Genomic DNA, 24,902 nt, shown 5'->3' on the forward strand with positions numbered 1-24,902 from the left:
ATATAGAACAATATTCAACAGATATGCTCAATGCATTTTACAATGGGTATAAAGTCAACAGCAACATGTAACATGATGGACGAGACATGACGCCTCTGAGGTTTTGTTACATTTTTTATGACTTAAACAAAGCTGTTACCTGTTCTGACAGGTGCTCATTAAATCAGAGTTAATAAATATGAGTAAAGAGTTCCTTTTTGAAGGACTCAACTTTGCACTGTAAAGAACTGGACTTGAACTAGGGACCTGTCGGTCCAAAGACAAGACACATAGCACAGGACCACAAAGCCGCACTATGAAATGAAAGAAAATAACAACGTAAAGAAAAAGAATAAAGAATAAGAAAAATAATGTAATGTTAGGCATCATGTTTCTTCCTACACGTTAAGGTCTATTTGATCGGGTGGAGTGAATGTTGCATAGGTTGGTGTCCTATCCAAAGGGCAGTAAACAATTGCTATTGTACGTTATATGCCATAGAAACCAGAATAAACTCCATGGACACAATGGCTCTGAATGACTATTTTATAACGTTATATTATCATGATATTAATGCTCATTTCATTCTTTTATCAAGTATTTATTAATACTTATATTTCGACATTAAAAAAATTAAAATTAAATAATAAAATCACTGTTATGTATTTTAATTAAAAAAGAATCAATCAATGATACCTGAGATATAATTTAATTAGGAAAATTCCGACTGGCGCATTTCATGATAATCTAGCTTGCTCTTAGAATGACTGATCTTCTCTTTCTATATCCAAAATGAGGATTAAATGAGACAATACATGCATAAATTATTCATGTGATGGAAAGAAGATATATATTTATTTGATACATAGTCTTAACTTTAAGAATAAAAGGTGAAGGAATTCGTAACAATGATATTAACAGAGATTTGGTCCAGCGAACAATTTTGAAACCAATTTTTTATATAATTATAATGCTGCCAAATTATTTTATATATAATTATTTATTCGATTGCTGAACGCAAAAAAAAAAAAAAAAAATTTTGGTTAATCAATGATCTTATCTCATTTTTCAAACAGACACCGGTCCACTCCAAAGCCCACCAATGGTATGTAATCTTATATTATTTTCTTCTTGGTATACCATTATTATTATTATTATTATCACCATTATTTTTAAATAGTGATAGTAATAGTAGCAGTAGTTATTGTAGTAGCATTAATAGTGGTGAAGAGCTCGGGCTGTAATCGGTTTATAAGTGTCTTGCAAATACCGAGTCTTTTATGGAAATGTCTTTCAAACTCTGAGCTGCTCGGTTTGGTTTGCTATCTTGGCACAAGCAAAACCTAGATGTCTTGTTTTGTGATCCAGATGTTTTGTTTTGAGACCTAGATGTGATCGTTTTGTGTGTGACAGCCATGCGGGTAAGTACAGCATGCACTTGCTGGTAAGAGAAAAAAAGAGAGAAACAGCAAAGCTGCGTTTGAAAATAAAAAAACGTAAAAACTCCCAATTAAACCTTTAAAAGGCGAATTTCAATCTTACTTGGACCTAAAAGAAGATCATATCGTTTTCATCAAAAAATAAATAACGGCAATGCAATTATAGTTTAATTGAAGCCCAAGTCGTGTTATTCTTACTGTTCTTATTCTGCATTAAAAATAATATAAAGGGAAACTATTATTTGAAAACAAAAAATTTGTGTCACAGGCAAAGGGTTAATTGTACAGTCCAGCATCCTGTGACACCCCTACCTCACTTGCTAATCGTAAAAAGTAAATAACAATCAGCAATACTGAGTTGAAAAAAAAAGGGGGGGAGCAAAACCCAGTAGTAATGCAACCATTTAGAGGCGAAATTCAATCTTACTTTGACTCAACGCTAGATCTTCCCATTTTCATCAAAGTAATGGCAAAGTGATTATAGATAAGTGAAGTTCGAGTCGCGATCCTGTGACTGCTGTCTTGGTGGAAACGCTTTATTCTCCATTAACAATAATAAAGATTAAAAGAAACATTATATGAAAACAAAAAATCAGCTTCACTGTTAAAGGGTTAGAACATCTGCACGACAAGCATCTGTGACACTCCCATGTACTACGTCATCAGGCGACCCTTCTCTCCTTCATCTTCCCCCATACCCCCTCCCTTCACACCTTATCCCTCCAATCTCATGGTGATACGGAATTTCCTGCTCGAATTGTGAACTTTTTTCTCACTCGTTAAATTAAAACCAAGACATTGGGTAGCATGTTTACTATTTTTTAATGTGAATTGGTTTGAAAGCTATACAGTTCTGAGTTCCGATTCAATTCTCGATGAATCGTTTTGCTGCAAGGATCTCGGGGACAGCAAGCTGTTCCGGTGTCCATCCACAGCTCTAAGTTGTAGTAGTAGTAGTAGTAGTAATAGTAGTAGTTGTAGTAGTAGTAGTAGTAGTAGTAGTAGTAGTAGTAGTAGTAATAGTAGTAGTAGTAGTAGTAGTAGTAGTAGTAATACTATAACAATATTTTCATCGGCATCAATTTTAAGGAAAATATTTGACTCAGGAGGGAAAAGTCCAAATGCGGCCAATTTTGGTTTTAAGATAAATCTGTATTACCGATTAAATCTGTATTAAGTGGCAAATCTGCATTTTATTCTATTCTTCATTATTCAGCCGGCTCCTAATGGTTCGTCTTGTACTGGGTCTTCCTGCCAAACATGTCCAGTATGCAGAAAATCTAAAGGCATTCCATCTGCTGATTTCAAGGACATCATATGCAATGCCTCATTTGGTAAGCCATTTATTTTTTACACACGTGCTTCTTTTTCTTCTTCTCCTTCTCGTTCTACTCCTCCTCCTCCTCTTCCACCTCCCTTCCTCTCCCTTTTCTTCTTCTTCTCCTCTCCTCCTTTTTATCTTCTTCTTCTTCTTCTTCTTCTTCTTCTTCTTCTTCTTCTTCTTCTTCTTCTTCTTCTTCTTCTTCTTCTTCTTCTTCTTCTTCTTCTTCTTCTTCTTCTTCTTCTTCTTCTTCTTCTACTTCTTGTTCTTCTTCTTACTCAGCCATGGTTTGCTCATAAAATGATGCCCTTTGAATAGAAGATAGCATTAAAATTAAATGCAAAAATAATTGTCATGTATTTTAAACTTTTTGTGTAACATTGTTTCATAACTTTATCAGGTAGGTTGTCTCATAAATGGACATTGAAGAGTTTTGGTGAAAGAAAAAGTAAGAATAAATATTGTTGTTATTAGGGATGCCAAATGATTTGTGAAAAAAAAAGCCCTGAAAAATCACCTAAAACGAACTTTGTAAATGAACAAACATAAACATCTCGCCCTTTCATTTGCAAATGTATGAGGCCTTTGTTGCAGCAATTCAAATAATATTTTCTTTCTTGAAAAGAAGTCTCTTCAGTGGCCTTCTTGGAGACAGGAAAAGCTGGTGTGGTATGAACTGATGTGTGAAAAAAAAAGCGAGAAAAAGCCGGATAACAGGATATTTGGCACCCCTGTGTTATATTAAGGAGGAAATTATAAGTTTGGCTCAAGTTTTTTAACTCCGATATGAAAGTGTCTCAATGTGTGTAGTGGAACTGAAAAACCTTTCCTCCATGTTTGAGAGGCCAACTGAGATGATGTTTATCCCGGATGCGAAGGAGAATGCAAAGAGCAAGAGGAGTTGATCACTTCCTCACGAATACATTCTTATTACTACTTTTATTGTTAAATGCAATAATTTTTTTCACTTTACATTAACTTACATCCTCCCACGCCCAATTCTTTTTTCATCTTTAGTATATAAGACCATTTCTGGACGGAAAGGGGTCTCTGTCCTGAAGATTAGACAAGATTTACGTCCTGACCAGAGGGTGACAATCAATAAGTTTGCCAATTACACTCTGCCAGACAGCTGTGAATGTTCTCTCTTAAACCCACCTGGTAGGCTCACTCTGTTATGAAAAAAGAAACTGTGTTGGACACTGGTTTTAGGCCTTTGATTTGATACAGGGCTTTTATACCATATTACTGTAGTAGTAGTAGTAGTAGTAGTAGTAGTAGTCGTAGTAGTAGTAGTAGTAGTAGTAGTAGTAGTAGTAGTAGTAGTGGTAGTAGTAGTAGTAGTGGTTGTAGTAGTAGTAGTAGTAGTAGTAGTAGTAGTAGTAGTAGTAGTAGTAGTAGTAGTAGTAGTAGTAGTAGTAGTAGTAGTAGTAGTCGTAGCAGCCCCAGCACCAACAGCGACCGTTGTTGTATTGCTAATATTGTCCTTCTTGATGTTCTTTATTGGTCATTATTATTCTCATAATTTACTTTATTCTCATACATTTGTTTCAGTACAAAGGGTCTTCATCATAACCTCATCCAAACTTAAGGGGAAGATGCTCAACTTAAACAAACAGTCAGTGATAACTTACTCAACGAGGAAAATTGAACGGGAACTCCTGAAATTGAAGAAATCCTGTCCAAGTGGTTGAAAAAAGATTGACTTGAACGCGCCAATGGGATTTGTAAAATTCATTATAAACCAGTTTTGTCTCATTTCTGACTTACTTGTTTAAAGAGCTAACGCGTATTCAACATCAATTAATTTCAAGACACAAGTGTTTGAACGTGTCATTTTTACCATATTATGTAAATGCAATTTAATTTTCTGGCAAACTGATACCTGTTAATGTAAAGCATGAAATGTACTTTAATTCCATGTTGCAAACTTGTGTTGTTAAATGAATATGTATATCTAAAGCTGGTCACTACTTGGTATTCAGTCTTTCTCAGTTTTTATTTCTGATTATTTTTTCATTCATTGAATATGTTATTTAAGTTTGTTGTACATTTTAATAAAATCTTATAAAATTTTGTCGGAGTTTTCATTTCTATTACTGAATTTAATTCTCATTTCTTATGTTCTTTTATGGATCTGGAAATAAAATGAGACAACCTCATTCCACATCAATAATAATCATGGTGAACATTTCTTTTGCGTTATGCTTCAATCTAATCAGAGAACCTGGGTGGGGATCCTGACCTCCCATAGCGGGCAGGGAGGTACATACTGTGTCTTCTATCCCCTTATATCTGTTTTCCAACATGCTTTCTGTCTTTGTCTTGGAATGAGATTACTTGGTTTTGTCCTGGCTCTGGCCGGAGTCCTAGCTGGGAGGGAAACAGTCAAATGCATAGTTATTGTTTTGGGAGATGATATTTTTTTCCTTGTAAATCATCTCTCTGTTATGTATTATTATTTTTATTTTGAATGTATAATGTAAGCATTTGAGTGTATTCCTCTTTGTTGGATTTTGTGCTTGTGTCTGGATGAGACTTGTAGGTGATTTCAAACTAAGTACATTGGTGGTCTGCTCTTGGAATCTACATCTGATCCCTATTTGTTCTCAGTTCCCCTTTGTCTTACTTTTTCTTGGGTGCTTTAGTTGTAATTCTAGAACTTTTTACTATCCCATTTTATTCCTTTTTACTGGCGCTGATATAACCTAAATGTGTTGCGAGCGCCGTAAAACCCTTAAAAACAAAAACAAACATAATCAGAGAACATTATTTGAGAGAGTACACATATTTCTGGTCACAGGTCTGAGTTAGTTGTAGAATGAAAGGAAGAGAACAATGCCCACTTATTTGAAGGATGTGTAGTGCTTGACACGAGAAGCTGCATTATCTTTGCTCCTGTTTGTGTTCATTTTTTAAGCTGATTCTTTAGTTTATTTTTATTAATTCTTCTAAAAGAAGAAGAAGAAGAAAAATGAGAAGAAGAGGAGGAGGAGGTAAGGTCGTGTGTGAAGGAGGAAAAAGAGAACAATTTAAACAATCACAGTCGTGAGGAAAGAAAACTTCCACTGTGAGTAGTCAATCACCTTTCGAAGAAAAATATTTATTTCGCATTCATCATTCCAGTAGACTTTCAACCGGATACAAAGAAAGAGTAGGAACGGAGAGAATGTCAACTGGACAACTGCAAAAATAGAGAGAAACGGCCTGGTCCGACACACGCTGTGTGTTAGTTGATTATTGGCTACGTGTGTGTTCGACGACTCGCGACGTGACAAACCTGTAGGAATCGGCAACATAATGTAACTTAACAGAATGTATCGAGCAAAATCGTACTGTCGGAAATCCGACAATTGGATTCAATATCTGCTGTCACGTCGCCCAGCAACGGCGATCAGCGTGATTCTAAACAAAGAAAATTGGTACTTTTTATTCTTCATGCTGGCTAGACCTTTTAATATGTCATGTGATCAGAATGTATAAAGGTCAAAACCTGATCGTATTTATAATGTTTTTCTCCTCTGGATACACTTTTATGCTCGCCGATAGTTTAGAGCCAGTCATGTCCTAAGTTACTATGCGTCATTACGAGGGAAGTGACGTCATTACGGTTGAAGCCAATCGTTGAAAGATTTACAAGCCTATATAATTCGAGTAAAGTTTCTGACCAAAATTTTAAAATGGCTTCTGTCGGTCTATGGCACTATAAACAGTACTGCCAACAACAACAAAAAAGTGTGTGTGTGGGGGGGGGGTACATTGATTTTAGGAGAACAAGAGTGCTTTATTAGATACAGCATAGTGAGAGTGGTGCTTTTGTAAATCTTTAATGTTATTTCGTTGTCTAAGAAAAGGCAGATAATAAACAACACCAAGGGAGTTCAGCTCAGCAATTTCACTTGTTCCGTTGCATCGAAAAAAAGGCTATGTATACGAAATTAAAAAAAACAAAAACAAACATTCTTCTGGGCATTCCGTAAAGGACTGTAGATAATCTATCAAACAAACGTCTAAATTGGAGTTTAATAAATTTACCAAATGTGTAGAAATAAAATACGATTAAGTGCCGAGACTTGAAACCCCTGGGTTAATGTGTTATGCAAAAACGCTCTGCTACTTTACCCCACAAGATATTCCTCAACTCGTGCGATCTGTCCACCTTGATAAAAAAGTGACCCCCATTCTTCCCATACAAAAAATGATTGTATTTCTTTTTATTTCCAGTTTCCAGTGGATGAAATGAAAAAGTGCTGACATGTATTTATTAATCATAAAAAAATACGAATTCAGATAAAGACCCTTTTTGGATGACGTCACGCAATTCATCCATGTTCTTCCATGAATGAGACCACTTAACTTCTTATCGCGTTGTTCCATTAGAGAGAGAAGAGTTCGTTTACTGTGTATTCTTGTTTGTAGTGAAGGAGAGTGAGGTCGTTTTAAGACATAAAATTTGGGTAACGAAGAAAGGTGGCGGAGATTTTACGACAATTGACCAAAGTGGGTAGAGAAAAGGGGCAGTTAAATACTGAACTATTGCAGAAGGGGTTTAAAACATGACATGTCTAAATTAACGCCACTTAGTTGCCTCTGGAAGAGATAAATGCACAATGATTTGTACCATTACCAATTTAACCACCCCTCTCCTCAATGCATGCATTTATTCAATGACAATCTAACAATGTTTTGACCAGTTTCCATCTTTAAATTGCCTACCTCCACTGCAACTTTTCCATTACTTTCTTTTTTGATACCAGGCTGCTCTCATCTTCCTACATTCCTCCCCACCACCGTTCTCTTTCCCCCTTCTATACCTCACCACTCTACGCTCTCACTTGTCTCCATCGTGTTTCTTTCCTATCTTCCCCCCCCCCCCCCACAGGTCTCTTCTCCCCCCCCCCCCCCCTCTCTCTCTCTCTCTCTCTCTCTCTCTCTCTCTCTCTCCGATCTCTCTAATTTTGGTTCCCTTTCTCCTGTTGGTGTGTGTGTGTGTGTGTGTTTTTTTTTTTTACTCTCATATTCTTTCTTTTTCCCTTTCATCCTCTTTCTAGATATTTCTCTCTCTCTCTGTCCATCCCTCTTCATAAAACTGCTCTTTAACTTTTGGCATTTTGAAATAGCATTTCCTCTATTGCATAAGACACAAATGTCACATTATCAATTCTTACTTCATTACATGTCAAAAACTCTTCAATGACGTCTACAATTTCATTATATCGCCGGCATTTTTTTGGGTGGTTTTATTAATTTAAGGGCATGGAATAAACTTTGATCGGATACAAAAAAACCCCGACTTAATACCGTTTCGAGGCGGCGGGTCACATAAATATTATTATTATTATTATTATTATTATTATTATTATTATTATTATTATTATTATTATTATTATATATAGATAGATAGACAGACAGATAGATAGATAGATAGATAGGTAGGTAGTTAGGTAGATAGATATGATAGTACAACGTGATTGGAAGATACGTCTTGATGAGTCTTTGTCCAGTTTTCCAATTTTATGTCATATGGATCAATCTCTTTCATACATTCAAATATTTCTTTGTATCATTTTTTTCGATACAGTGTCCATTGTTTTGAAAGCATTGGTCGTCGTTTTGAAGTAGTTTATACGTTAATCGAGGGACTGAAAGGGGGAAAATGTCAAAAATTAACTCTCTTAGTCTTTACCGCATATTCTCTATTCTAAATTTGATAGGTAGGATTATGATTTGTGTAGATGGTGTGTGAGTTTTGTGTGTATTAAAAATAGTAATACAAGTCAATATAAGAGAGAAATGATTGATATCTTTGAGAAATAATTAATGAATACTAATTCATAATAAATCTTAAATTGGAGTAACCTGGATAATGATCAGTTTTAGATTAATCTCTCCTGTAGTTTATTTTCTCCGTGCTCCTAACCGTAAGAGAGACAGATTGATTCTGAAAAGATAAAAAAAAGTGCCGAAAAAGTCAAATGATGGTTTGAATGTCCTTTGTTGTTGTTGTTTAAAAAAGCGCAACATTATTTTGTGTCGAAGTGGCATTTCAACACGAGTCTGAATAGTTCTCCAAGGCTATTCGGACTCCAATATGCATGCGCTAACACGGAGGGACAGTGCGGACGATGGAAAACTAATATAATATTATAGAAATATAGAAATAGGAGAAGAGTTAAGAAATTCTGTTTTGCCCATATTATGTCACACGACTCAGCTCATCTCCGTATTTCGGCCTGTAGAAGGATTGTAACCTTCCTTATGTCACACGACTCAGCTCATCTCCGTATTTCGGCCTGTAGAAGGATTGTAACCTTCCTAACACTATCACAATATAATTTTTTCGTCCTTATTTTATGTGGACATCGAGTTATGTTGTTAGAAAAGCTTTTACTTTAAATCACAGTCACTTTGACTTTTGCTCTTTTTACTTTCTAACTGGACTTCCACTTGATCTCTGATTTTGTCTTTCTCGTCAAATAAAGCGGGTTTAGCCTACATTAGTTACTATACAGTTATTGTTATTTTCATTTGCATCAATTTTATGTAATTATCAATAATTAAAATAAATTCAAAAACAAAACAAAAGCAAAAAAAGCTATACTGCCATGGGAGATTATTCAGACCGAGTCTGAATAATCTGTTGATTGCAACACATACGCATTGGGATTCGATTCCGAATAGCCGCAGCCTTTTTGTGTGTAAGTGTCCGCATAATATAAATCTAATATTCGAAATCCATACACTCGTCCAATTTACTTAGAAGTTGGACTTAAGTCTCAATGCGTCTTGTTGATATGCTCGTGAAATTCAGTAACCTACATAAAATAATATGTGATTTGAGTACCTTATGTGCAGGTCACGGTATAGAGCAGTAAAGTTAGGTGCCCCAAACGTAAACAAGGGTCGAGAAGCACGTGGCAAACCACATGTTCCTGTCTTGACAGCTCACGTTCCAATGTAAATAATAGAAAAAAATAACCTTTAAAATTTGGCTGTTAGGTGGCAAAAGAAACACATGTTCATAAATACTCGATCATGCATCAAATAATGAGTAGATATGGATATTTTATGGAACAAAAGGTAAAATTTTCTAAAATTTATCAAAAGTTACAGTCTATCTATTTTTAGACCAGAGCAAATTATTGCGCTGGTGTGAACAAAACGAGAATTATTCGGAGCCTGATTTTCATAATGATGTAGCCTTATATTATTATTTCTGCAACTGTTAGATTTTATGTAAACATATTTTCAATACTGAAAGTGTATCGCCTACAACTCAAACTACAAAATTGGAAGACCTATATTGTGCGTAAATTATTCCGGTCCCTAACGGAAATCACTAGCAACTTGTTATTGTTTACGTTTGGGGCACCTAACTTTACTGCTCTATAAAAATCTAATCAGGCAAACATAGACCATGATAGACCATGCCTCAATGCATAGCTAAGATCCATGTCTGTGGGTCATAGGGCACCGATCTAAAGATGGCATGGTACGCTGTGGTAAAAGCACGGCCTTCATCGTACCAATAAGGTCGCAGGTTCAAACCCCACCACCGCCGCGAAAAATTTTTTATTCTCTATTGTCTTCTGGCACTTTTCTATTCACTTCATATCTTGTTGTTACCTTCATGATCTAAGTGAGGTAGGTCAAGGTAAAAATCTTTTCTAAATAAACATACACAGGCACCCCCCCCCCCCCCCCACACACACACACACGCCAACACACACAAACACACGCACACACACACACACACACACACACACATCCCATTAAGTACTCTATTATCATACCTATTGGTCTGGTGAATTAGATAAATCAATTCTATTTCTTTTATTATATCTCATCTGTCATTTTTTAATGACAAATTTCCTTGAGTTTCCATCACAAATTACTATTATTATCGTAGATACGAAATACATCTACAGATAGCTTTACATAACAACACAAAATGTTTACAAATGGAGTTCAGATAAGTTCTTCACTACCAAACTTGTGCTGTACCTTTTCATGCTTCACAGGTTCCTGTCTTTCGTCTCAGATTTTGCATTATCTTCAGTATATTCAACAAAAATGAACACACAAGAATCACCAAAGCTAAATTTCTAACATCTTTGTATCAAATACCATTTACAACATGAAGAAAAATACTCCTAGCTCAGGCTCAGGGACCAGACCGAAGTCGAAGCAGGTAAGAATTTCATTCACCATTTTTTTTCATTATAGGGGAAGTTGGGTAAGTTTAGCACTTTTTCAGACATTCGCTTGTAGAAAGTAAAAATTGATGTATTTGAAACATCATACATACATATATTCATAGTTGGGAGGCCTTCCGAAAACCCATACAAAGGGAAACAACTCAAATAATGTTCCCTCAACTAACCCCTAGAAAAATTAAAATCTAGTACCTTTAACTAGCCCTTATAGGAAAAACAAACACCCTAGCACCTTTGCTAAGACTTATGACTAACCCTAATAGAGAAAAAATCTACCTTTCAATACTTCACAAATAAAAATGGCGGTCGAGAATCAAAACAATGGTCAAATTAGGAAATTTTAAACTTTCACAAATCTATCAAGGTTTGTTCTAGAGTTTTAAAAATGCTTCTGATGACAAATTGAATAAATAAATACCCGACAAAATATCAACGGTGAAAATACAAATTGAAAGAATACTGGGGATGTAGGAGCTTTTGGAATGTCTCCCATAGATTTGCCTTTTCGTGACAATATCAAAACTGTTGCTCCACATTATTTTGTAAACGAAATGAACTAGAAAGCGATTTTAAAAAGCATGTCAAAATGCTCAACTCGCTCCGAAGCCGGGGGAAGTTGATCACAGTAGGTCAGGGTAAGATGATCACCCAATCAAAAAATTGTTAAAACATTAAATACGAAGTGGCAATTCGGACTCGAGTCTGAATAGTCTCCCGTGGCTATTCTAACTCAAACTCTAATGTTCGTACGTATACAGGGGGGAGGACGACACTATGTGGGCAGTAGGCAGAGAGCGGGAGTGATAAAGAACTAGAAAAAGAGCTTGCCCATATCACACTAACTCAGCTCATGCCCCTACTTTGGATTTAGAAGGACTGTCTCACACTATCAGAATATATGTAATTTTTAAATGATTTATTTTTGTTCTGATTTTATTTGGACATCGTGTTATGTTGTTATTTATACCACATTCAGAAAAGTGAGTGGAGCAGGCACTTATGTGGGTAACAACAAGATATCTTGTTGTTACCAACATAAGTGCCTGCTCCACTCACTTTTCTGAATTAAAAATTCACCCCATACACCGGAGCATACTCAATGTCTCAATCGTTTCTATGTTATATGTTTGTGTTGAGAATATTGGCTATTAAGCTTAACTGCTGGTCAAAATTATTCGCGATGGTGGTGTACGAACGAATCGGCGGTCTCAAGAAGTGGGTGAGAGAGGGATCTAGTAATGACTTTGAGTTTGAAACGAATATTTTTGTGTTCGTGGATAGCTCACACGGTAGAGCCACGCTCTCACCTGCCAGGCGGAGTTGTCGTACCAAGAAGGTCGCAGGTTCAAACCCCACCACCGCCGCGAAAAATTTTTTATTCTCTATTGTCTTCTGGCACTTTTCTATTCACTTCATATCTTATTTATACCACAGTTACTTTGACTGACTTTTGTTACTTTTGAAGAGTTTTAACTCTTTTCTTTTTAATTTCTATCTGGACTTCCAATTGATTCATGGTTTTGTCTTTCTCATCAAATAAAGTGGGTTGATTGTTACTACAATCGTAATTTTGATTTGCATTAATTTTATGCAATTATCCAATAATTAAAATAATGAAAGAACAAAAGAAAAACAACAAAAAAAAAACAAAAAACAATAACAAACAAACAAGCAAAAACTGTAAGTCTGACTACAACTAGTGCATGGGCCAGTGGGCGAAACCCTCCCCCCCCCCCCCCCCCCCCCCCCCCTGGGGGAGTTTTCGCCACATGGTTTTTCTGAAACAGCACTATATCTTGAGTATTAATCCGGGTGTCCGTTTTTTCAAGTGTCATTTACGAGAGTTACGGCCCTTGAAAGGTCATTTGGTGCAATTTTTTGTGAAATCGTTTTTGTGCATAAAATGGTTGTTTATCACCTTAAAATTGTTTCACATACAATCAATAATGGAATTTCATTGTAATTTCTCATCTTTTGCCTCATATCATAAAATATTTTACAAAGCCATATAGCGTTTTAAAATCTTTGATAGCCATTTTCTCTATAATTTGAAAAAAAAATCTATTACAGTGTACTTGTTTCCCTTCAGGATGAATAAACAAGAGGGATTTTGCACTAGCACAATTCAGGCATGCTTCAGGGACATATCACACAAATTAATCCGGGTGTTACAGTTTTTTCAAGTATCATTTACAGGAGTTATGGCCCTTGAAAGGTCATCGGGTGCAATTTTTCGTGAACACATTTTTGTGAATAAAATGATTGTTTATCACCCTAAAATTGCTTCAAATGCAATAAATAGTGGAATTTTATTGTCATTTCTCATTTTTTGCCTCATATCATAAAATATTTTACAAAGCTATATAGGGTTTTTAAATCTTTGATAGCCATTTTCTCTATAATATGAAAAAAATATATATTACAGTGTATTTGCTTCCTTTCAGTGATAAATAAACAAGAGGAATTTTGTACTAGCACAATTCAGGCATGATTAATGGGCATATAACACATATACATTTGTAAAATTTGACCTTGCTGTAGCAAAGAAAGCTTACGATATTGTCTGGCAAAACCCACAGCTTTACAAAACAGTCATTATTCACCTGGGTGTCTTTCACACCATAATTTCATATCTTGGTGCCCTGGGAAAGCTCCAAAGTGGATCTGGTTTTGAAGAAATTGTGACTGAAGCAGGGCTATGTGCACATGGTTCTATGGATAGGGTTATGAGTGGAAAGAACTACAACAGGGCTATACGAGTGCATGTGTCTGTTTTGGAGGCTCTTGAGAGGCTTCTGCTTGCAAAATTTGAGCAGGACACGGATTCAAAACTCAGTAAAGACCTCATGTCTTACATAAAGGAATTCACCGAAGGAATTTCAAGCCATACAGCTAATAAAATTCTCCAGTCAACTGTGTATGCTGAGTTATTTTCCCAGTATGAAGCCTTCAAAGAGAGTGTCCGCTCAGGAAAGTACGGAAAAACTGCACAATACTGGATCCAATACATGGACAGAGTTTGGCCTCTCCTCCAGTTTCTGCGAGCTACAAAGACAAACAACTTTCTTCTTCATATATCTTGTTTAAAAGAACTGTGCCCACTGCTTTTTACCATGAATCACCACAATTATGCCAAGTATCTCAGTGTATATTTTGTGTCACTAGCCAACCTGATAATGGATTTAGTGTCTCCAGATCAAGGACGCCTGCTGGAAGAATAGCAGTTGATATGACCATTGGACAAACAATAAACAAACATGCAAAGACAAAAGGAGGTATTGTTGGGTTCAGCAAGAGTCTTCCAAACTTTTACCGTTGGAGTGTAACAAGACACAATCGAGCAGAATATGTATCAGCAACCCAAAGAATGATCAGCAACAACAATTGTATAGATATAGACACCCACAAAGAATTGAGCCTTGCAGAAAAAAGACAAAGTGAAAAGCGAGAGTGCAAAAGATCCTCCAGGCATTTTCAGCATTTATCAATCCCTTTGAAGTTGAAGATGGTCTGGTCAGTCTAGCTTCAGGAATGAAAGTGCAAGAGGATGTTGCTGATGACCTGCTAGCCGTGGAAAAAACAGGAAAAAGATTGTTTGAAAGTTTTGTTGAAAACAGACTGAAGGAAAAGACTGTAGAATTTCACAAGCCATTAGAAAGGAACAAGACCAAGACATTTGCATCATTGAGGAAAGTGTTAACAGTGAAAAAAGACATGAACGTGGTCAAAATCAAGGCACAAAGAAATTTATTTGGCCAGCTTCTTGTTTTGTCCCAAGAGCACAGTGTTGATCTTCAAAAAGTTCTTCAATATCCTCTAACACCTACTCCATGGTCGCTGGCTTCATCAGATGGTTTACCTCTGAAGACCAACAAAGCAACTCTGTTGCACAAGCTCACGCCTGACAATTCATTAATGTTCGAGGATTATGCAAAAAAAAAAAAAACAAACACCGTTTACATTGTTGATGGCAATGCACTATTACAAACTCTGTCAGCAATCCCAAATACATTTGGTGAAGTAGCCAAACTTACATTTTCCTCCTTACCACAAGCAGCTTGTGTACACTTTGTGACTGATACTTACATAGAAGATTCAATCAAAGGTTGTGAGAGATTGAGGAGAGAATCTTCTGAAGATAATGCATACTTGTTAAGAGGATCTGCAACAACAGTGCCCAGACGTTGGAAATCATTTCTCAGCTGCGTTGATAACAAAAGATCCCTTATCAGGTTTCTCCTCAAGGAATGGGAAAGTAACGAATATGCAAAGAAACTGAGAAACAGGGAAATCTTCTTTGTCTGTGAAGAGAGATGCACCTTACTTTACAGTGACACGGATGAATTTACCACAGCTGTACCTTGTCTAGATCTCTACTCATCACAGGAAGAGGCAGACACACGAATTATACTGCACTGTCAATATGCTTCCCGCCAACCAAACTGTGAAACAATTGTTGTCAGATCACCAGACACGGGTGTCTTCTTACTTCTCCTTTCATTCTCAGAGACAATTGGAAAGACCCTGATTTTTGATACTGGCTGTGGCAACAACAGGCGACAAATCAATGTCTCTCAGATAGCAAAGACTTTGTCTAAACAGATGTGTGATGCATTACTTGGTGTCCATGCATTCACAGGCTGTGACACAACAAGTTGCTTTGCTGGGCAAGGAAAGCTGAAAGCTCTAAAATTTCTTCAAAAGGAGGAAGATCTTAGAATTCTGTTCTCCAGATTTGGAACATCAGCAGCTGTTTCGAGTAATGACTGTCTCATGTTAGAGTCATTTGTGTGCAAGCTGTATGGCAAAACCTCATGCACAAGTGTCAACAAAGTGAGGTATGACATAGTTCGCCAGCGTTTCAAAGGAAAGAAAGGTACCATCTCATGCAGTGGTGGAATTGATCTGTGTCAGATGCCTCCTTGTAGTCAAGTATTGTCACTGCACATATCAAGAGCCAACTTTCAAACTCTCATTTGGAGGAATGCAGTGTGCCAGAATCCTAGCATTCCAAAACCAGAGGATAACGGTTGGCAGAGAAATTCTGCAAATGAATTGGAAGTACAGTGGTTCAAAGATGCTTTCATTCCAGATGAGTTGCAGGAAATTGTGTATGAAGAAAGCTGCACCAGTACTGACGAAGATACATATGCCGAGGATGGTAGTGATAGCTTTGACAGTGATTTCCTTGACGACACTTCAGAGGACGAAGAGGATTTTGCTACTGATGATGAGGATATGTAATAAATTGGTGAGCAGTGCAAACTGTTAAGGAGTAAAGCATGTTTGCAAAACACATAAGGATATTGTTTTTATGTACTTACTGCATCTTGAATCAAGAATCCCCTTTGAGTATAAATTATTCTTCATAATATAACAATGCGATTTCGTTCAAAAGTCTTCGGTAATGATGCTTCACTTGGGTTGTGAACAAATTAGTCTTTTTTCATGATATATCTATTGTTTTTACCACACCTTCAACTTACTTTTAAATGTGACAACTGGACATCAATACCATGTTTAAAAAGAATGAAAATTATGATGAATTGGCATCCCACAAAGTGGAGAAAATTTAAGGGTTGCGTACACTTTTAGTTTTTCCTGTGACGTAGAAATATGAAGGTTGTTGTTGAAGCTTGGGCCATAGCTTTCTTCAGTGCTACATTTTTTAATGAACATGCTGTTTTTGGCCATATTTAAAATAATTTTTGTGTAAAACACTGAAATAGCCCATAAGTTTAGATATGACACTTCATGAGATTACTGACAAATTGTTTCAACTTTCTGTGAATCTATATAATATTTACAAATTGAAAGCTTGTGCACATAGTTTGATAGTATATTTAATTTCCTTCAGTTTGATACCCAATTTGCATATATTTGAATTAATATTGTAGTCTCCAGAGCCTTTGAAAGAAATGTTGTCTCTTTTTTGCAAGGGGACACAACTCACTTTTTTCAAAGAGCCATAACTCTCTTAAATGACACTTATTTTTACGGTAACAGTGGAATTTGTATGGCCAATAAGTTCTATTATTTGAAAAACATAGTGGCATGAACTCCCAAAGGGGGGGGGGGGGGGTCCCAGTGGCCTAAGCACTAAACATAAAAGTGGGTAAATCTTCCTACTCATCAGACGCTTGTGAGGATCACGTAGTATGAATGGCATGATAACGTTGTGAACACATTTGCAGATCTGATAACCGAATGCAATATTGGGCTTGATTTAACATTGTTGTAATGTACAATATTTTTCATGGGTTTGAGAGTATTCCCATAACAACAATGAGTCTATAACAATGTGGGTTATCAAATCTGCAAATAGTTACCTGCTGGCATATAATAATATAATTCAGGATATAATAACCGAGTCATCATGAAATTTAATCAATTGAAAACAAAAAATTATGTCCCTATTTTTTAACAAAATTGATAATGAGATTTAACAATAAGTGTCTGTTTGAATGCAATAGTTTTTTTATACTGATTTTCAATCACAAAGCTAAGTGAATGACCAGTCAATCAAACTGCAACTTACATTGTTAACAAGCTAGACATTATTTCGAATTCAGTTAATAACATTTGTTATTGTATCTTCTCACTTTTTACATACCAGCATACATAGATCACACGAGCACCTGTATTGATCATTTACTTAAAACTTTTACAGCCAAGTCCATCGACCTCTAGTGGATCAAAGACTGGATCAAAAGCTGTTGCACCAAGAGGGCAGCAAAGTTTGGTTAAAAAGCTCGAAAATGCACAGCTGCCAATAAAGAAGGTTGATGGGATGTATGTCCCTGAAGGTAAATCTATTGTAGTAAGATAAGATAGAGCTGAGTAGGCCTATGTCAATAATAAATATGATAATGATGAGGATGACAATGACAACAATGAAGATGATGACACTGATGAGAATGATAATAGAGATGATATCAATGATGATGTTGACGATAATGGTGATTATTATAATGTAATAATGTAATAATAACGATTTATATAATAATATCAATCAAATCAACTACAGCAATAACAGTAAATAAGATAGCATATAATATTAACAGTAAATAATTGATTAATTATAATATTAATAATAATAATAATAATAATAATAATAATAATAATAATAATAATAATAATAATAATAATAATAATATAATAATAATAATAATAATAATAATAATAATAATAATAATAATAATAATAATAATAATAATAATAATAATAATAATAATAATAATAATAATAGAACTTTATTGTCCAAAGAAATGGAAATTCATTTTGGTTCAATATTGTGGGCATACAAACGTGCACCCCCCCCCCCCCCCACACACACACACATACACTCTGGAAGGCTACATCATCATCATCATCATCATCATCATCATCATCATCATCATCATCATCATCATCATCATTATTATTATTATTATTATTATTATTATTATTATATTATTATTATTATTATTATTATTATTATAATTATTATTATTATTATTATTATTATTATTATTATTATTATTATTATTATTATTATTATTATTATTATTACTATTATTATTATTATTATTATTATTATTATTATTATTATTATTATTATTATTATTATTATTATTATTATTATTATTATTATTATGAATTGTTATGTGATGAAATGGTAATTTTGTCTCTGTGGTAAAACTGCATTTATTTCAACAACCGCTTTTATTTTCATTGTTTTTATGTCTGCGAATGTGGGTATTGTGTTCATTTATATTTTCACGTCTTCATGACATAATTTTCTCCTTTAATTGATGGCATCTTCTTTTTTGAATATATTTTTTAGGTTATAGAATGCGGGAAATTAAGCCAGCTAAAAACTACGATGTAGTTTCTATGGCCCGAGCTATGAATGATGATTTTGCTCCGAAACTTAAAGAGTTGTTTGACACTGAAACAGCTGCAGCAATTGAGGCACAACAAACAGGTAAAATTTCATTTTTTTATTTTCATATGTAATTCATCGCCTCATTATGTCGGGGTGAACAGCATATCAAAAATGATTTTTATTGTTAAAATGAAACAAATTTCATCTTAATTTTTATCAACCCATATTAAATTTTGATCATTAAAATTACCCTGCCGTAATATCATTTTGAGGAGGGTAGGTCTGATATACAGTGATGCATGGTAATAGTAGTAGTAGTAGTAGTAGTAGTAGTCGTAGTAGTAGTAGTAGTAGTAGTAGTAGTAGTAGTAGTAGTAGTAGTAGTAGTAGTAGTAGTAGTAGTCGTCGTCGTCGTCGTCGTCGTCGTCGTCGTCGTCGTCGTCGTCGGTAGTAGTAGTTGTTGTTGTAGTAGTAGTATTAGTAGCAGTAGTAGTAGTAGTAGTTGTAGTAGTAGTAGAAGGAGTACGTAGTAGTAATAGTAGTAGTAGTAGTAGTAGTAGTAGTAGTAGTAGTAGTAGTAGTAGTAGTAGTAGTAGTAGAAGTAGTAGTAGTAGTAGACGTAACAGTTGATGTGACTCAAGAGTTGAGATTTGTTAGAAGTAGTTGAGTCAATGGTGACAAGCCATAAAAATGTGTGGATTCTGTTCCCAGATTGACTTTGAAGTTCTAGACTATGTCTGTTGCTGTAGTGTTCAACTGAGTTGGAATGAGATGGTGAATTGACGTAGGAGTTCTATCGTATAACTGTGATAGGGGTATTTAAGTGAGTAGACATAAGACAATGAAGATTGATATGGCTTTGTTTGCTGTGGTTATGAAATGATACATATGGTTTGTTTGTTTGTTTTTAGGTCTTTATATTGCTTGGAGGTGCCCCGATTTTCAACATGACTGCCAAAGAGTATTCCACACTTCAAGATGCTTCTGTGATCACACATTGGCTGAACACGATAAATATGATGGTTAGTTTAAGATTTTTGAGAAAATTTTATTCATTTTTATTCATTCATTTTTTTTCTTCTGAAAATGGGTTATTAAGTGCGAAGGTAAGTTTCAGAAGTAAGATTCAAAAGTAAAATAGGAAAATTTTGAAGAGATTTATAGTGCTAAGATAGGAAAAGAGGTCGGATAGTTGTAGAATTTCTTTATTAATAGAGAAAATAGATACAAAAGTGAGATATTATTACATATATTGACCAAACTCAATAAGGAAGTTATAAAAGATCGCTTAAGACTTTAAATATACAAACTTGAGAGTCAGTTATATTTACCCCTAACCTGTACATAAGTGATATATCAAACTACATTTTCCTTTTATGTTTTGGGGACACAATCATGTAGCAACAAAATCGAGTGTGCTCACGAGCAAATCAGCACACATCTTCAGGACTTACTCTTCAAAAGAATGTTGATTTGCACACTGTTTCGTGAATCAGACAGCAAAAATATTCTTACCTTTTCGTTGTTGTTTACTTTGTTGTTGTTGTTGTCCTTGTTGTTGTGGTAAAATTATGTTTCGTGTTGATTTTAAGACAGTTCTCCCATTTGTTTACACTATCTCATCATATATGAGAAATAAGTTTTTATTTTTTTAGTTTATGACTTAATGGTCATTTACCATTTTTTTGTCACATTTGTTCCCTACTTGGGTAAAACACAGTCATACACACTTTACCCCTACACTTTGTAGAAAAACTCTTAATATAGATCACATATTGTTATCTTTCGTATATACTTGAAACAGTTGGAGCTTTTATTATTGCAGACACACTTTTAATATTGTATGTATATTTCGTTCAACACATGAACAGCTATCGAGAAACACTTAAAATCGCTATTGATTTAACACACACACACACACACACACACACACACACACACACACGCACATATATATATATATATATATATATATATATATATATATATATATATATATATATATATATATATATATATATATATAGGAAATGAGATTTATGCACGTGAAATACTAGGAGGAATAAATATGCTTTATAAAATATCATTTATATCTAGCCCTATACATTTATAAAGCGCTAAAATAATTATTTTTTTCTATAATTTCAGCCTTAAGTGTTCGTGTAAAATGTAAAGTCCCCGGATGTTCTTGCAAAGCTTATGCATGGATACCAAATAGACCAGAGGATATAGGAGAATTCTGGCTTCCAAAAAGACCTGGATTTGATCCAAAGACTTGGAGGGCAAAATGTAAATGCAAACACACTCATAACTTCCATGATGCAAACAGGCCTCACAGATGCAAGACAAAAGGTATTTCCAATTTTTGCCATAATGAACCTATGACATTCTGATACTCAGATAAAATCAAAGTTTTAACCCCATTAAATAGTTTTGGTTTCTAGTTTTATTTTTTTCTTCTTCTTTCTTTTTTTTTTCTATTCTTTTAATAATAATAACATAATAATAATAATAATAAATAATATAATAATAATAATAATAAATAATATATTAATAATATAATAATAATATATATAATAATAATAATAAATAATAATAATAATAATAATAATAATAATAATAAAATAATAATAAATAATAATAAAATAATAATAATAATAATAATAATATAATAATAATAATAATAATAATAATAATAATTAATAATAATATATAATAATAATAATAATAATAATAATAATAATAATAATAATAATAATAATAATAATATGATAATAATAATAATAATATATAATAATAATAATAATAATAATAATATATAATAATAATAATAATAATAATAATAATAATAATAATAATAATAATAATAATAATATGATGATGATGATGATGATGATGATGATGATATATAATAATAATAATAATATAATAATAATAATAGTAATAATAATATAATAATAATAATAATAATAATAATAATAATAATAAATAATAATAATAATATATAATAATAGTAATAATAATAATAATAATAATAATAATAATAATAATAATAATAATAATAATAATAATAATATATAATAATAATAATAATAATAATAATAATAATAATAATATAATAATAATAATAATAATAATAATAAAATATTAATAATAATGATAATAATATTAATAATAATAATAATAAATAATAATAATAATAATAATAATAATAATAATAATAATAATAATAATAATAATAATAATAATAATAATAACAATAATAATAATGATTATAAATAATAATAATATAAAGTGTCAACATCTCTCATGAGCTTGAGTTAGGAGTTCGAAGCGTTCAACATAGTAAGATAAGAACCTATTCTTTCTAACTCTTATTTTTGGGGGCACTAGTGGACAAAAAATGGATTTTATAGTCAAAAATACAACACTTGAGCCAAGTTTACATGTATAATATTGAGATCAATGGATATAATTTGACATTGTGCTAATGAATAATTAAAAAAAAAATTAGATTCACTTTTTGATAACTAGTTTATCCTGACTTAATACCGGTTTGAGAATGTGGTTTAGGCATTTGAAAAAAAAAAAAGAAAAGAAAGTAAACGTGATAATCTTTTTCTTTATAATTCAGGATGCCCATGTGGCGGATTTTACTCTGACTTCCTGTGTGCTGCCTGTGATAGACATTGGGAGGAGCATCAAACATTCTTCGAGTCAGAGAAATCTCGGAGAGAAAATGGCCTTCCTGTTGGTAAGGTTTCTTTTCAAGATCATCATCATATCGTCATCATCAATAGCATCAATATCATCATCAGCATCATAATCATCATCATCATCATCATCATCATCATCATCATCATCATCATCATGTCAGTGATAAGTTTTACATCGAAGATGTAGCTAGTCTAACTAATTGTATTCATTTATTTTATTGTTTTAACCACATTCAGGTACAGACTGGATTCCCTTTGCTGAAATGCCTGACCTTCGTAACATAGCTTTAACAGGAGATGAAACAGACGAGAGACGGTATCTGGAATTGAAACAGTTTGACCCAATCCCTTCTAATGCCGTCACAGGCAATAATGCTGTTGTTAACTTTGGTGCTGGTGCAAGGGGTGGAGCAGGTGGCAGAGCCCCTCAGGGAGGCAGTGGCTTCAGACCAGTTTATGATTAATTGGTGTAGCAATTTGAGAAGAACGCACTATCTTGGGAGGCTGATTTCTGAGATAGTTTTCCACATATTGCGCAATTTTTCTGAACTACATATATCAAGATCATTGAATCCCTAAGCAAAATGAGGAGTGACTTTCAAAATCAATATCCAGACAAAAAATGAGTTAACACCCTCAACCAATCTATTAGACACTTCAGAATTACCACAGAAGTTTTGAAGTTTCAAAACAGTCAGAATATTTTCCAATGCGGCAAACTAGACAAGTATTTCCTCTTTAAGTCACTAAATGGATGACCAAAAATAGTAGTTTTCTCTGAATTATGAGAAAGCGACTTTATAGGTTTTAAAAGTCACCCCCTAAGTCTCGGATTTAAATGTTGAATCTGTAGAATACCTCTGGAGTTGTATAGGCTTATAATATTTTCTATGTTAAAGAATATTCATTTTCTTGCATCACTAACATATGAAAAAAAGTTTCCACATAATACGAGAAGATATACATTTAAATTATCAGTGATTTAGAAATGATTGGTTTGTGCCTATAATTTCGTGTATTATTGAAGTCTCATTTTATGACAGTGTATTTAGTTATAACCTAATCATGATTTGTTCTCTGTCTGTGCATCTGATTTTTTCTTTCTTGTCAGTTTAAGGTGATTTATAGATTTAGAATACACATTATCAGACAAAATCTATGAATGTGCATAAAACAACTTCTTTTCAGAACTATGGCTAGATAATAACTAAAGAATTTCAGATTATATATTATAAATAGAGATTAAGAAAAGTATATCCCCGTAACAGGTCCAGATTACAGAGACTTGCCTGTAGTAAACATACTGCTTTATTTGGTACCTACAGTATTATGATTTGCTTTTCTTTTTGTGTATGATTCAATGGGTGTTTACTTACTTGTCTGTTGATAAAGCACAGCTCTGGTGATCCATGAACACATGCTATGATGGTAAAAGTCTAACTAGTCGTACGAATTTGGCCAGATGTCATAAGTTTGAGACAAGTTGGTTATTTTAAAATTTCTATGATGATTTTAAAATATTCCCACTGTTCTCTACCCAGATCTCTACTCCTCCCCTACTCTCTCTCTCTCTTTCTCTCTCTCTCTCTCTCTCTCTCTCTCTCTCTCTCTCTCTCTCTCTCTCTCTCTCTCTCTCTCTCTCTCTCTCTCGCTCGCTCGTCTCTTACCCTCCGCCACTATTTCTTTACATATTCAAACATAAGCTTGCCATATTTTATCTGTGATATGTCATTGTGGGAATTATTCACATTGAATATTTAATGACTCGATGAATAAAAGAATCACAATTATTTATCGCCAAAATGTGAGTTTTTCTTATTTATGTTTGTAAGCACCTCAGTTATTACATTAATGACGATATTTAGAGCTTCCGTTTGTCATATGCATCAGCATCATCACGAGGTACCATAACCTACATACTTGTGTGGTCAATTCAAGGGATAAAAAGCAGAACTAATATACTTACATTGGTTAATCCACGAACCATTCTGCCATGGTATAGTTTATGTAGACAATTCCTTTAGATAAAGTACGACTTTCACATAGGTACGATGATTTTTCTTGAATTGACCAGACAAATATGCGGGTGATGGCAAATGGGTTCGTGGGTTATCCAATGTAAGTATATTAGCAGAAGAACTGGGGACATGTAGCAAGCGTCCACGTCGCGTCCCTTGAATCCCTTGCTGGAGATCGTTGGCTGCAACACGCACAACACCCAACAACAACTCTTCCATGGTCACATTCGAATAGCCACTGCTTTCAATGCCCAGAAATATAAACAGGAAATGGACCCAAGTTACCCTCTCCATGACCACAACCTAACGACAAGTAGATTGAAGTCTAGAAAGAGCTTCATGACGG

The 24,902-nt window shown here is 34.0% G+C and overlaps 2 protein-coding genes across 3 annotated transcripts in view; both read left to right on the forward strand.

Annotated features, from left to right (window-relative positions):
- Positions 1 to 4,815, forward strand: part of LOC144964556 (alpha-1-inhibitor 3-like) — an 84,299-nt gene extending 79,484 nt beyond the window's left edge. For both annotated transcript variants that reach the window (XM_078898982.1, XM_078898981.1), the window contains exons 34-37: positions 1,056 to 1,084; positions 2,635 to 2,752; positions 3,757 to 3,900; positions 4,294 to 4,815. In XM_078898982.1, coding sequence (XP_078755108.1) covers positions 1,056 to 1,084; positions 2,635 to 2,752; positions 3,757 to 3,900; positions 4,294 to 4,433 — 431 coding nt within the window. In that variant the 3' untranslated portion in view covers positions 4,434 to 4,815. The remainder of the gene's footprint in view (positions 1 to 1,055; positions 1,085 to 2,634; positions 2,753 to 3,756; positions 3,901 to 4,293) is intronic.
- A 5,860-nt stretch (positions 4,816 to 10,675) lies between these two features.
- Positions 10,676 to 24,341, forward strand: LOC144964557 (protein FAM221B-like). Its single transcript, XM_078898983.1, has 7 exons — positions 10,676 to 10,930; positions 17,626 to 17,761; positions 18,781 to 18,921; positions 19,734 to 19,844; positions 20,971 to 21,174; positions 22,457 to 22,576; positions 22,776 to 24,341. The coding sequence occupies exons 1-7, from the start codon at positions 10,877 to 10,879 to the stop codon at positions 23,000 to 23,002; spliced, it is 993 nt and encodes a 330-aa protein (XP_078755109.1). The 5' UTR covers positions 10,676 to 10,876; the 3' UTR covers positions 23,003 to 24,341.
- The last annotated feature ends 561 nt before the right edge of the window (positions 24,342 to 24,902 follow it).

Source organism: Berghia stephanieae, chromosome 2, assembly GCF_034508935.2.
Source record: "Berghia stephanieae isolate SIO BIC M18660-M18661 chromosome 2, UCSD_Bste_1.3, whole genome shotgun sequence".
Classification (NCBI taxonomy): Eukaryota; Metazoa; Mollusca; class Gastropoda; order Nudibranchia; family Aeolidiidae; genus Berghia; species Berghia stephanieae.